This window comes from Corythoichthys intestinalis, chromosome 8, assembly GCF_030265065.1.
Source record: "Corythoichthys intestinalis isolate RoL2023-P3 chromosome 8, ASM3026506v1, whole genome shotgun sequence".
Classification (NCBI taxonomy): Eukaryota; Metazoa; Chordata; class Actinopteri; order Syngnathiformes; family Syngnathidae; genus Corythoichthys; species Corythoichthys intestinalis.
The window spans coordinates 57,446,628-57,461,002 of record NC_080402.1 but is presented as its reverse complement, the minus strand read 5'-3'; the positions used below and the strand labels follow the sequence as shown (position 1 = coordinate 57,461,002).

Below are 14,375 nucleotides of genomic sequence, written 5' to 3'. Positions count from 1 at the left end.
CTCACTGAACTTCTGGAGTGAGTTTGCTGCACTGAAAGTAAAGGGGCCGAATAATATTGCACGCCCCACTTTTCAGTTTTTTATTTGTTAAAAAAGTTTAAATTATCCAATAAATGTTGTTCCACTTCACGATTGTGTCCCACTTGTTGTTGATTCTTGACAAAAAAATTAAATTTCATATTTTTATGTTTGAAGCCTGAAATGTGGCGAAAGGTTGCAAGATTCAACGGGGCCGAATACTTTTGCAGGGCACTGTATATTGTGATACTTTGGACAGTGGTACCTCTACATACGAAGTTCATTCGTTCCAGCACCTTGTTTGGAAGTCAAAATCGTCTTATGTCGAACAGGATTTTCCCATAAAAATACATTATAATTCCACTGATTCGTTCCACAGCCAGAAAACCTACACTAAATATTTAATACTGCTAAACTAATAAATTATAAATAAAAATCGGAATAATATTATAATAATTCCTGTAATAATGTAATGAATCAGGTTCTAAGGTGGCGGATGTTGTTTGCCTGCTGTACCTGAACATGGCTGACGTGCCAGTGAGATAGAGATTGTGGTAGAGGTTGCACAAGTCGATGGAATAAACGATTCGATACCTGAGGACGCTGGCAATTTCTTTGACGATGTTACCACAATAGTAATTGTTACCTTAAAGTGCGTATGACACCAAAAAGCATGTTTATTTCATATTTCACGGGGTGTTTTATGCTCCTGAATGAAATGGACTTGGACTTGGATGTGTGTAGAAGCGATTGTTTTATACATTCAATTTTCAAATCCCGCTCCATTAAAATGACTGTCTTGGGTTTAGGAAAGCGAATGCAAATGTGACGTCACCCGGGTCAGCGTCTCTCAATACAGCATTCCTTTATAGCATGCAGATGGACTGCGGATTGATTTTGCGGATGAATTAGTTTATTTTTTGCATCAAGCCAGCCAAACGACTGCAGAAAAATTTTGCCGCACCAGGGAGAGGCGTGTGAGCCTTTTTGGGTTTCAAAAGGTTCCCGTTCACCGGTGGATATTGGCCAAAACAAGCCCTACTACTGCGGGACCATTGGACTTACGAGGAAGTGAGTAAACATCGTGTTTTGTAATATGTCAAATACTGGGATCATTTTAATACCATTTAATACCAATACCATTGTGTTTTTTTGTGTTAGCTTTGAAGCAGTTGACCACATTAGTCACGTAGCGTATTTAAACCGTCCTTATTTGATACAACTACATTTAAGTATTTTCTGTAGGCATTTTTTTAGTACGTTATTCCTGTATGCATCTAAACAAAACAACTTTTGAGGGCACGGTAGTACTTTGGGTGTCAAATCCGACTAATGTAGCACGTTTTGCCGATGTAGCAGATTTTGGCAGAACACCGGGCTAGTTTTGTGTGATATTTCGCTTCGAAAGCGAAAATAAGACTGAGACATCACTCGGTTCGGGTTAGCATGTCGGCTAGCTGTCACGCCTATTGGTTTGTTTACATTCGCGGAAGCTGGGGGCCAGGGAAATGTCAAAAGCCTGACCTACTACAGTGGCATAAAATATCGTTCGGGAGGTGCCAAGGTAAAGGTGAAGTTGACAGTTTTGCCATGTCGTACTGAATAAATGCATTTTTAACATTTCATATTCCATTTAGTACAAGACTAATTTGTCATGACCATACCATTTATTCAGCTATATGGGAGAAATACTTATTGGAGTAGCGAGACTGAAACAATGACATTTTGCAGCTCTCTTCATCGCATTTTCCTCGTTCTGAATAAGTCCCCCTCAATGGGTTGAACTCTAAATCAGATGAAACCATGACCCTGCCGACGTCATCCTCCTGTTGGGGACGCTAGAGCCCTATAATGGTAGGCGTGGCTAAACGGCGGATTAAAAGTGTCATCTGCTCTTTGCCAAATTGTTCTATATAGTCGAATCGTCTCAATATATGATTCTAATTCACATAATAATGCTATTTAAAACTTTTTTTATCCTGTCTTCCGCACTTTAACTTATAAAGACTGGCGAACAGAGGTCGGAGGAGGACCGTCGAGATCGTAGACATTCTGCTGCCGTATTGTTGAGCCAGTTGATGGATGCGTACACTACGCTCATATTCATCATTTCCATCTTTAGTTCCCTTTTCACAGTCTGCACTAACCTTGGAACCTGTGTTTTCTCTCACAAGACAATCCGCCGTGCGTCAGTCTTCCGGAAAAACAGAAACTGTGGCGCTGTCATAAATCCTTGTATTTCAAACATGTCTTCGGATGTAGAAACAAATGTCGAGTCAAATTTTATGTCGGATGTTGAAAAGATCGTGTGTTGAAGCGACCGTATGTCGAGGTACCACTGTATTCCAAAAGGTTATGGACATGCTCCTGCCAATAATTGATATATCATTTTAAAAAGGTGTCAATGCGTCAAAAAAATAAGGGACTAACAAGTTGCTACCAAAATCTTCAACCATAATTGTAATAGTGTCTCTGTTAACTCTATGGCTGCCATTGACAGCGCTAGATGCCCAATCCATTTTGACTGGAAGAGGTAAATGAATGTCCGTTCCTTTCAAATTACAGCATTCACAGTTTTTTTTTTTTTTTTTTTTTTTTACATTTTTCCTGCAATTACCCAAAATCAACAGGAAATGACTGAAAATCAACAGCAAATGACCTGAAGTGCCCCCAAATGAAACTCAATGGTTTGCCATTGATTGCCTTAGACATCTGATCTGTTTGAAGTGGGAGGGATGGCAGCAAATGAACGAATGTTGAACCCTCCTAGTTCAAATGAATTGGATGTCTTCTAGTGATAAACCCATTCTAATTCACAGCAGAAGGATGGAAACAACTAATAAACAGTAAAACAAGCTGTTTTGTATAATATCCATAGACTTCACTATCAGTTGACAGGAAACGGGGCGCAGGGCTCCGTAGGGTGGCCTATTTTCAAAAACTTAAAATTCAAATATTTTCAAAACCAAAGCCGCAAGCAACCTAAAACCAAAATAGGCACCTCCCTTAGGCATATATGAGTCTTCATGAGCAATATAAAATTATTATATTTCAAGCTAAAGTTACGTAAATATTTTCCATTCATTTTTTTCACGTTTCAAAGTAAATAATAATTACCATGAATCATCGTTCAAATCACTCTTGAGAAACTGCTGCTTCCTTGTATGCACTAAAACTTTTGTCTCGTTTCCACCTAAATCTGGCGTTAGAACGTAGCATGCGTTTGAGTTTATCGCAGTGAAAGCGTCACAACGCTCTGCCTGGCCTGGCCCCCTATGGGAAGCCATGGCACAATATCTGTAGGAGCTGTCTCGTCAACTGTTAGTTAAGTTTATGGAATATCCTAGAATGATTTCATGACCAATCCATTGATAAACGCCGTATCACCATATAGTGAGATCATCGTTATTGTGAGCTTTATATCACAAACCGTATCGTTAAGTGAGGTACCAAGAGGTTCCTACCCCCTACTCTATAGTCAAAGTAACACCTAATGACAACTGTAGAAGACACTCATATTGGCACAAGGGCTGTCCCAAACGACTAATTTTCTCCCGATTAGTCGACTAATCCAATTTTTTTTTAAACTAATATAGCAATGTAGTATAATAATTACGGTATAATAATTATTCATTGCCAATCAGATTTTTCATAAAGGTTGTCATTTTAAAGGTATTCTTAGTGTAGAATCTGAATTCTGAAGTATGTGGGATTAATTTCAGAAATCGTTATTTATATGACGAGCATGACATGCTTTTACTTTGAAATGTTCACCGGAACTACGTTCGCTAAACAGCTAACTTGAGCTTTACACTCCGCAAAAAAAGTGCTTCTTGTCATTGCATGTGGTGTCAGTAATATTTTTTTTTCATTTTTTTCATTTGCAAATGCTGTTAACCAGTGATTTTTCAAGTTTGAAGTTACACCTTTTAACCGCAACTTTGCGCTTTGGAGAAGACTGCCAAAGTTTTATTGCAGGCTAAAGTAGGTTGTCTTTAGGTTTTTCCCCATTAGCCTCAATGTAGCAAATCTAATGTTTGCAGTGTTTAATATAGATGTGTTTCCTTATTTTGTATGTCTGAACTGTAATTCTACGGCGTGTTGATGACCAATAAACATCTGTGAAATGAACTAGAGTCTCATGTGTAATCTACACACACGCACAAATGTGTGCACGCACGCATGCGGTGATAAAACGCAGCCGTGAAAATTATCGCCCTCATTTTTATTTACCTTGTGACAAATGGACTCATCGCAAATCGCGATAGGCTTAGCAACTTCAATAAAACATGTCGTTTGTTAGTTAGATGGACTTACTCTTGTCGTCTTTGAAAATTAAAACCCGGGTGACAGCGTAAGCGTTATTCACAGCTGACGTTCAGCCAAGCTTGGCATTGAAGAGATAGGACACAGCAGTGTACCCTCTAAAATAAGTCAATGTTTTGGACACTGGTGCGCTTTTTTGGCTTTGTGCCACTTTCCCCACTTGCATACCGAACGTCCGACATTCTGAAATTTCCAAGCATATATTTTCTTAACCCTTCATTAACCGTCGACAGATTTACGTCATCGATGATGTCGACCATGTCGACTAGTCGGGACAGCTCTAACTGGCACACTGGCCTAGGTTTGAACTGCTAGCAGGTGGCAGTGCATTATTACTCAGGAGGGACGGCCCAACGTTCAGTTCGAACTATGGGAAGAAAAAGAACTAATGGCATTGCATATCTATGCATGTTTCTATGTGTATGTATGTCTGCAAGCGAAATGCGATACTCACAACTTGTCCATTCTGGGGGTTTTTGTGAGCATAGGGAGGGCCTCTGATATGATTCCACATCTGACCAGAAGTCATTGCAAAAACAACACACTGTGTCAAAAGAGTGGTATAAACAAAGAAGAGATGTTAAAGAAGTCATCATCAAATTATGTAATAGAAATAGGTTGAAAATCCATTTACCATATGTTCAAAGTTTTTGTCCTTACCAGTGCTGCCATGGCCCATCCAGTCTTATTGTATATAAACTCTAAGTTGTTTCTTCTCAGGTAAAGCAGACCTCCGACAAGAGACACTAACAGAGCCAAAGCAATGGTCCCAGAATAATTAGGAGGACGGAAGACGCGAATCTAGAAAGGATGATATGAAACAATTCTTGTAAAAACTGTGCGTTTCCTAAAGAGAGTATTCTCCTTCACCCTGCCAACACGCAATCCTCTTGTGGACGACATACCTGGACATCTGTGCGGTCTGCAATCCATTTGGCTAGTTGCTCTGAAGCAAAGCCAATCCTCTGTAGGTCAAATGTGTCTGCTCTTTTTGGCTTTCCCTTTGCTGGAAAATGCATGAAGGTTGGTGCGCTGTTCATGTTTAGCTAGAAAAAAAGGAAAATTAATCATAAAAGTACTAAATAAAGCTATTATAGACAATATATTATGTAGGTCGATTGTTATTGTCTCCCCAAAGTTCCAGTTATTTAAACTAGGGCTGTCAAACGATTAAAATTTTTAATCGAGTTAATTACAGCTTAAAAATTAATTAATCGTAATTAATCGCAATTAATCGTAATTCAAACCATCTATAAAGTATGCCATATTTTTCTGTAAATTATTGTTGGAATGGAAAGATAAGACAAGATGGATATATATATTCAACATGCGGTACATAAGGACTGTATTTGTTTATTATAAGAATAAATCAACAAGACGGCATTAACATTATTAACATTCTGTTAAAGCGATCCATGGATAGAAAGACTTGTAGTTCTTAAAAGATAAATGTTAGTACAAGTTATAGAAATTTTATATTAAAACCGCTCTTAATGTTTTCGTTTTAATAAAATTTGTAAAATTTTCAATCAAAAAATAAACTAGTAGCCCGCCATTGTTGATGTCAATAATTACTTACACAATGCTCATGGGTGCTGAAGCCTATCAAATCAGTCGCACCCAAGCGCCAGCAGAGGGCAGCAAAACTCCACAAAACACAATTAACAACTGAGCATTTGACTGTACTGTCATGTAAATATGTCTGAGCGGGGCATGTGCGTTAATTGCGTCAAATATTTTAATGTGATTAATTTAAAAAATGAATTACCGCCGATATTACGATAATTTTGACGGCCCTAATTTAAACACAACTGTATAATTAAATACAGGAAAAATAGGCTCTACCTGAAATGCAAAATATTTCCATCAAAATACAGTATAAATATCCAAAACGTACATATAGAAATAAGACTTCCAGTGCAAAGGCCAAATTCTGGAATCCTCTTGAATGTGTCTGCAAGAACGCGCAACCATTTTCCTATTACTGTGTGTTTAAGCTATTTAAAAGTTTTCTGAAGTCCCCCCCCCCACAGTAGAAAGTGTTACCTCTCCAAAGGATTTCAATAGTTATTTAGGTCAAGACTTATTGCTTCCTTTCCAACTATGCTTTTTATGCTGCTGGGTAGTTTTTCTTCAGCCTGAGATCTGTGCCTTGAAAACTAGTTTAAGACACTGGCTAAGGCATTTTGCTCCAAGATGTTGCAATAATCTTATGATTTGATCACCGCTTTGATGCCTTCTATGCCTCCAGGACCTGTTGCACTAAAGCAGGACTTTTGTATGATAGACAGTCAGCCGCACAGCATGAGAACGTCCAACAGATTCACATTTGCTTAATTTCTTCACTTATCACACTGATACACTGCCTTTGCTGATAATATATCTATAATTAATCTACCATAAACAAAATGGCTTCATTTGCATTTTTTCATTATCATTTTTTTAAATGATGTCCTAAAAATTGTGTCACTCTTAATAAGAGTTGTGAGGATGGATGAGGGAATAAAAGTCAAATCGTCTTATAACAGCATGTGCTTTGAAGAGAGAACATTTGTGTTATGCCACTGAAACAGGTACCTACAACAATTTTGGTCAAAACTGCTGGCCTTGACTGGATTTTGAAGCAGTAGCACTCTGCCAAGGTTGCTATCGGTCACAAATACTAGTGTGTGAGATAGAGAAGATCATAACTCAAACCCAAAACTCCAAAATCAAAACAAAACGTATCAGAATGTTCCACTTTGTTAAATTACACAAATCATTCAATTTGTCAGAAGTGTCTAGTTATTGTTTTTTTTTGCAAAACCTTGTGCTCTTTTAACCCCACCTAAAAATGTGCCTGTTCCGTTAATGGATTTTGAACCGAAACCGACTTTTCTGGTTGAAACGATGTTAAAAACATTCAAATCGGTGCGTTCCTGTTTCAAAACCGAACCAATTTGGTTATCTAAGCTGCCGTAGTTTCCTCTGCATTTCCACTTCCTCCCACGAGATCGCGTAGTCTTCACCGACAAGAACAACAACAACCATGGCTACTGGCAATTCTGGGCAGACAAAATTGCATAACGCCATGAGTAATGATGACATGATTAAAGTATGAAAGTATGTGTATGTCTGTCCCTGTCTCGTTTTCCTGCCAAGATTGCTGCTACTAGATCACAGTAACTAAAAGCATTCCATGTTGTTTTTTGTTTTAACCCCTTAATCTTAGTCTGCTTATCTCGAGGAAAGGAGGCAAGCTGTCCCAAAACATCGGATAAACATGGTGGCTGGGATGAGTGCTGAATCAGACAGTGTGCATGCAGGATCAATGTCAAAAATGGAGCCGATAGTCGCTGAAGGGGAAGTGACTAAGCCAGCCCTGCCAGGCTGTGACCAACCCTCCTCTGCTGAGGCTCCACTGCCTCAACGGGAGGAGACCCTGGTAGCAGGTGATCGACCCCCTTCAGACGAGACTCAAGAAGTGGCTCCATCAGCTCAACAGGAGGAGAACGACCCGACCGTGCAATCCTCTGCTGTCGAGGCCCCATCCAGCCCCAAATCCTCGCACTCCAAGACGCCACCACGCCGCCGACTCCAGGATAAGGCCCCATCCAGCCCCAAATCCTCACACTCCAAGACGCCACCACGCCGCCGACTCCAGGATAAGGCCCCATCCAGCACCAAATCCTCACACTCCAAGACGCCACCACTCCGCCGACTCAGTCAGGCTAAGGCCTCATCAAGGCCTAAATCCCCACAGTCCCGGAAGCCACCCCGCCGACGACTTAGTTTAGATGGAATAATGAGTCAACCTGATTGGGACTCCATGGATCTAGATAGCAAGGTTAACCAGTCTCTTGATCTCCTCAAGTTCATGTCTTCGCTTCCACCCTGTACCTGTCACACCCGACAGGTGCCAGGGGAAGATGGCAACAAACCAACCAGCCTCCCCTGGAATTCTCTCGGGGCAAAGCCAAAGCACTACAACTCTGGAACTACACGGTATTATCCTTCTATGGAGGAAGCCATGTTTGCGACACCAATATGATGTGCACCGGGTCCAGGCTGTGACAACATTACAAAGACTGTTCTGTCCCAGCAAAAGCCGGGGCCTTATGGAGTACAGTATGTATGCTCAACAATCCCAGTGGTGATAAACAACAAAAAAAGGGCTAGGCTGGTGAGAAATAAAAAACGTTCAATCAACTCTGCCAACCTGTTAAGCATAGTATGTCATTCCCAAAACTCACCAGTGAATCCAGTCTGGCATCTTCAATTGGCTCTGCTAAATATTAGATCTTTAGCTGGCAAATCTTTCTTGATTAATGATTTTATCAGCAAACATAACCTTGACATGTTGTTCCTAGCAGAAACTTGGTTAGATCAAGATAAGAGTTCGACAGTTCTGATTGAGGCAACCCCCACAAACTTCAATTTCTTTAGTGCGCCAAGAACCCATAAGAAAGGAGGTGGGGTTGCCAGTCTGATCAGGGACAGTTTTCAATGCACGAATATTACATGTGGTCAGTTTGATTCCTTTGAATATATTGTCATTCAGCTAAAAAGCCCTTGCAGAGCTGCCTTGGTAACAATTTACAGACCACCGAAGTATAACACAATGTTTTTTGATGAGCTTACCAAAATACTGTCTTCCGTCTGCATGGACTTTGATTGTGTTGTTTTAGTGGGTGACTTTAACATTCATGTTGATAATCCTGAAGAAGGATGTGCTAGAGAGCTTTTAAATATTTTGGATACATTTGGTTTATCTCAGCATGTCACAGTTCCAACACATAACAGAGGGCACATACTGGACTTAATAATATCCAAAGGTCTTAACATCTCTGAGGTCACAGTGAATGATGTTGCTCTGTCTGATCACTACTGCATTATGTTTAAAATGACCACCCCTGTCCATCCTCTGAAAAAGGAAACAGAGGTGATTAGGAAGCGTTACATAAGTGATAACACATGTGCGTTATTCACACAGGCCTATGCCTCACCATTAACCCCTACAATAGCTCCAGAGGAAGAACTTGTAAATAGTTTCAGTTCCAGTGTGATGACTGTAATGGACACTATTGCCCCGATTAAGACAAAAACTTTGTCAAGAAAGAAGAGGTCACCCTGAAGAAATGCCATACTAGCTATAAAACAAAAGCAAGTTTGTAGACAAGCAGAACGCAGATGGCGAAAATACAAACTCCTAGTTTTTTATGATATCTACAAAGAGTCTTCGCAAATACAACCAGGAACTGAAAAATGCTAGACAATCATATTTTTCAGAGATCATTAGTAGAAATACCAACAATACTCGCACACTATTTTCTGTTGTTGACAAACTGACAAACCCACAAGCATCAATACCTCAGGAATTGGCATCTGAGGTGTCCTGTAATAATTTCGCAGCATTCTTTACACACAAAGTACTAAAGATTAGACAGACTGTGTGCAACTCCGGATTAACAAATGTTACACTAAACGCCTCCCAAAATGTCCCCCACATCAATCTTAGACAGTTTAGCCTCCTGGACTATGCCACTTTAACAGAAATTGTGTCGAAATTAAAGCCCACAACATGCTGCCTTGACATCCTTCCTTCAAACTTTTTCAAAACTGTTTTTCATTGCATAGCCCCAGACATACTTCAGATTATAAATACTTCCCTCCAAACAGGAGAGTTTCCTCAGACTTTAAAAACTGCAGTAATAAAACCTCTCCTAAAACAACCTAATCTGGATGCCTCAACCATTAGTAATTACAGGCCAATATCAAATCTGACATTCCTGGGGAAAATTATCGAAAGGGTTGTGTTTGAACAGATCCAGACTTTTATGATGCAAAACAATCTTTTTAACTCATTTCAGTCTGGATTTCGGCCACAACACAGCACCGAGACCGTGCTTATCAAAGTCCTAAATGATATTCGTCGGAATACCGATGCAGGCAAATCATCTGTTCTGCTACTATTGGATCTCAGCGCATTTGACACGGTTGATCACAACATACTACTCAGCAGATTGGAACAGTGGGTAGGGCTTACTGACACTATTCTTCAGTGGTTCACATCCTATTTACATGATAGAGATTTCTTTGTGTCAATTGGAAACTATCAGTCAGAACGAACCAAATTCACGTGTGGAGTCCCTCAAGGGTCAGTTCTTGGACCACTCTTATTTAACATCTATATGCTTCCGTTAGCTCAGATAATGGAACAGTATGACATCTCCTATCACGCCTATGCAGATGACACACAACTGTACATTTCTGTGTCCCCACATGATTATAGTCCCTTAGTCTCCCTGAGTAAATGCATTCGTCAAATCAATGAATGGATGTGCCAGAATTTTCTCCAGTTAAATGTGGAGAAGACAGAGGTGATCATTTTTGGGCCAAAAAAGGAAAGGTCAAAGATAAGCAGCCAACTTAGCACAATGTCACTTACAGCTACAAATCAAGTCAGAAACCTTGGCGTAATTATTGACTCAGACCTAAAATTTGATAGCCATCTAAAGTCCGTCACTAAATCCGCTTATTACCACCTAAAAAATATAACCATGATTTAGGGGCTTCTGACTCAACAAGACATGGAAAAACTTATGCATGCATTCATTTTCAGCAGATTGGACTACTGCAACGGTATATTTACAGGTCTTGATAAAAAATCAGTCAGGAAGCTGCAGCTAGTACAGAATGCTGCAGCCAGAGTCCTCACAAATACAAGGAAGCTGGACCACATTACACCGGTTTTGAAATCGCTACACTGGCTTCCAGTGAGTCAAAGGATAGACTATAAAATACTACTGCTCGTCTACAAAACACTTAATGGCCTTGGACCAAAATACATGCTTGACTTGTTAGATTCCTATGAGACATCTAGACCCCTAAGGTCGTCTGGAACGGGTCTTCTGCATGTTCCAAGAACAAGAACCAAGCAGGGTGAGGTAGCATTTAGTTATTATGCTCCTCACCTCTGGAACAAGTTACCCGAACGTCTGAAGTATGCTCAAACTGTTAGCTCCTTTAAATCAGGGCTAAAAACGCTTTTGTTTGGCACTGCATATCCATAAATGTCTATATATTTCAACCTACCTGCCTTCTATTCCTCTTGTGCTTATCTCCATTACTGATTTCAATGATTATTAGTAGTAGTAGTTTTTGCTTTATTATTTTTGTTTTATTTTTTATTTATTTATTTTTATTCTGTGATTAAATGCGATCATTTGTCTTGGTTTTTACGTTGTGTTGATTTAAATGTGATTTTTATGGTCTTCATGCGATGTAAAGCACTTTGAATTGCCTTGTGTTGAATTGTGCTATATAAATAAATTTGCCTTGCCTTGCCTTGCCTAATGCCTAAATTTATTTCCAATAATAAAAAAAATGTTTCGGGTGTGTTTTTACCTTCAAATAGATGCTAAATTAAATTGAAAGTGATCATTTGAATAGCCCATAAAATAGGCATACATTTAGGTATGATGCCGATTAGCGACAACAGGCAATTAAGTAAAACAAATGGCAAAAAAGGCACATGTTCCCATCTCAAATCTGAACACACTTTTATTGATAAATCTTTTTTCACTGCTTGTGAAATTCAGAAAAGCAATTATTGTTTCTGTTTAAGAACAGATGTACATTGCACTTTTCACATTTGAAAACGCTCTGCCCCTTACAGATTGGGGGTTTGGAACGTTGCTGCGCATTTTGAGCCTTCGGTACAATGTTACCACTGGCTCCTATGTCTGGTTGGCTTGGTCTACTTTCCCTGTGAGTACATCAAATGAGTGCACCGACCTCTTGTGTCGCAAAGCACAAAAAATTTGAATCCCATTTGTACGGCTTTTCGGGGATGTATTGCTTTAGGCTCAATCTGACCTTGAAAGGAATCATTTGCTCATCTACACACAACATTTGGTCCTAAGGGAGAGCTTGAAATTTGGGGAGAAGTGTGTCAATTAGTAATCTAATTTTGTAAAGCTTTGTTGGGTGCCATGTTCTCACATAAATGAAGTGTTTTATTTCTTCCCATCTGTCTCGGGTCATGGCATCTGCTACTATCGGAATTCGAGTTATACTGGACCAGTACAACATGAACAAGTTTTGGAGAGTTCTGCTGTTTTACAGTTCTCCAAGGTATCCTGTTTCTTTTCGATGTAGTAGCTCTTGGAGGTGCAGCACTGATGGTTGGAGGTGGATTAGGCGGCCCATCAGCATCTGCCCTCACTTTCACTGAGAGCACTCTCATCACTCTCCACAGGGGGAGTTTTGGTCCATTGTGCTTGCTTAGCGTAAAAAGCTGCTGCGTCCATTTGTATTTCTGCAGAAAAATAAGGAAGAGAAATTACGGTTATAATTTCAAAATAAAATGTGTTGAAAACCATCAACATACATATACTTCTGTTTGATAGCAGCACATGCTGTGTTCATTTTTTATTAGAGAAATAAATCAATAGCAATTACATTGTTTATGCAACACGTTATGTTTGTTATGTCAACAGATGATATAAAACGTGAAATAAATAAAATGTGTCTAAAAGCGTAACGACATGGAGGCACACGTGTGCACCGTGGCATACAAAGGATGCATTCATTTTTTTGTTCTACAGAAAAATAATCACTACAAATGCCCTTTTTTATGCAACACATTACTTTTGTAATGTTTACAGATGATAACGAGAGTGATAGTTTATACACAAAAGGTGTGCGAGTGTTGCAAACCGCCGACAAACAGCGCATTTACGTTTGCGGGGTGGCGGGGGAGGGGGATGGTGCTTTTCCTTTGATGCCGGCTGTGGCGTAAAAGCGACAAAGCAAAATCATCAAAGCGCTTCAAAAATACTCGTCATAGAAACTATCTCCTCGTGTTAGCGACACAAGTACACAATAAGACTGTACATATTTTTTTATTTCAGCTTACTTACCCTGAATCGGACGAATTTGTCAAGTAGGTGACGAGAGGTTCGACGTGACTCACAACTTGAACATCGCGGTCCGGGAAAAGGATGTGGTGTCGTTTCTGGTCAGACCCGACTGAAACTATTGCTTGAAGTAGGTTCCTAGGCATGTGTTTGCAATAAATCGACCGGCAGTGAACAAAGGCAGACGGTATTTTGGCCGCATTTTGAGCGGAAACACTTTGATGCTGAATCGCCACATATGGCATTAAGGGGTTAATACAATAACATATTTCGGCAAAATGCATAGGTCTTTTAGGGGCTTGGGAAGTACACCAACAGCTTATAACTTTTCTTCATTGGTTTCTAATGTGACATAAAGTGTTTAAAGTCTATTAAACTGTTTTAACTGCTTCACGATAGAAACTTATACTTGTATGGTAGTTGATAGTGTTCAGAGGTTACCTCAATCTGCATTTATAATTATCGTGAGGATAAGCAGCTCGGAGAATCAATGAATGAATGAATGAATGTTTCTTAACATTTTGGACAGTGGAATTCATGTTTCCAGATATCATTGCAGTTGTTTTAAAATAAACAGTTTGAAAAATTTGAACTTGGGCAGCCACACATATTTATATGCATTATGAGAAAGTTTGAAAAAATGTAAAATATGTCAATTTTAGAATTGATATTTGATAACACTCAAATGGTAAGAATAAAAGCAACATTAACCTGCTGGAAAACATCTGCTCCTTCGTCATAGTCCACAACAGTGAAGAACAGCTTGTTTGAGAAAGCAGATGAGTAGCGCCATGAGTTTGCCAGGACTTGGTACTCCTCGTTTGCTTGTCTGCATGATGTAAAATGTGAAACACAATAGGAAGGAGGAAAAACACTTTGTACAAGATCATTTAAACCTTAATTGTAGTTGCTAAGAAATGTCAAATTAAACATCAGAATAGTTGCAATACTATTGTTGCCAAGTAAATTACAGTGCATACATTATGAAACACAGCTCCATAAATAAACAATGCTTTTGAATGACGCACAACAAAATTTCTGAAATAATCACCCACTTTCACCGGGCTCAGGAGCAAGCTCCGCCACAGATAGCAGAAAACAAACAAACAAAAAAAAAAAAACACGACCCTA

The 14,375-nt window shown here is 39.4% G+C and overlaps 1 protein-coding gene across 2 annotated transcripts in view; it reads right to left on the bottom strand.

The window, feature by feature from the left end:
• tusc3 (tumor suppressor candidate 3) overlaps nt 1-14,375 on the bottom strand; it is a 187,261-nt gene that overhangs the window by 74,665 nt on the left and 98,221 nt on the right. For both annotated transcript variants that reach the window (XM_057844578.1, XM_057844579.1), the window contains 4 exons: nt 13,956-14,073; nt 5,250-5,390; nt 5,005-5,145; nt 4,799-4,888 (listed from right to left, as the gene is read on the bottom strand). In XM_057844578.1, coding sequence (XP_057700561.1) covers nt 4,799-4,888; nt 5,005-5,145; nt 5,250-5,390; nt 13,956-14,073 — 490 coding nt within the window. The remainder of the gene's footprint in view (nt 1-4,798; nt 4,889-5,004; nt 5,146-5,249; nt 5,391-13,955; nt 14,074-14,375) is intronic.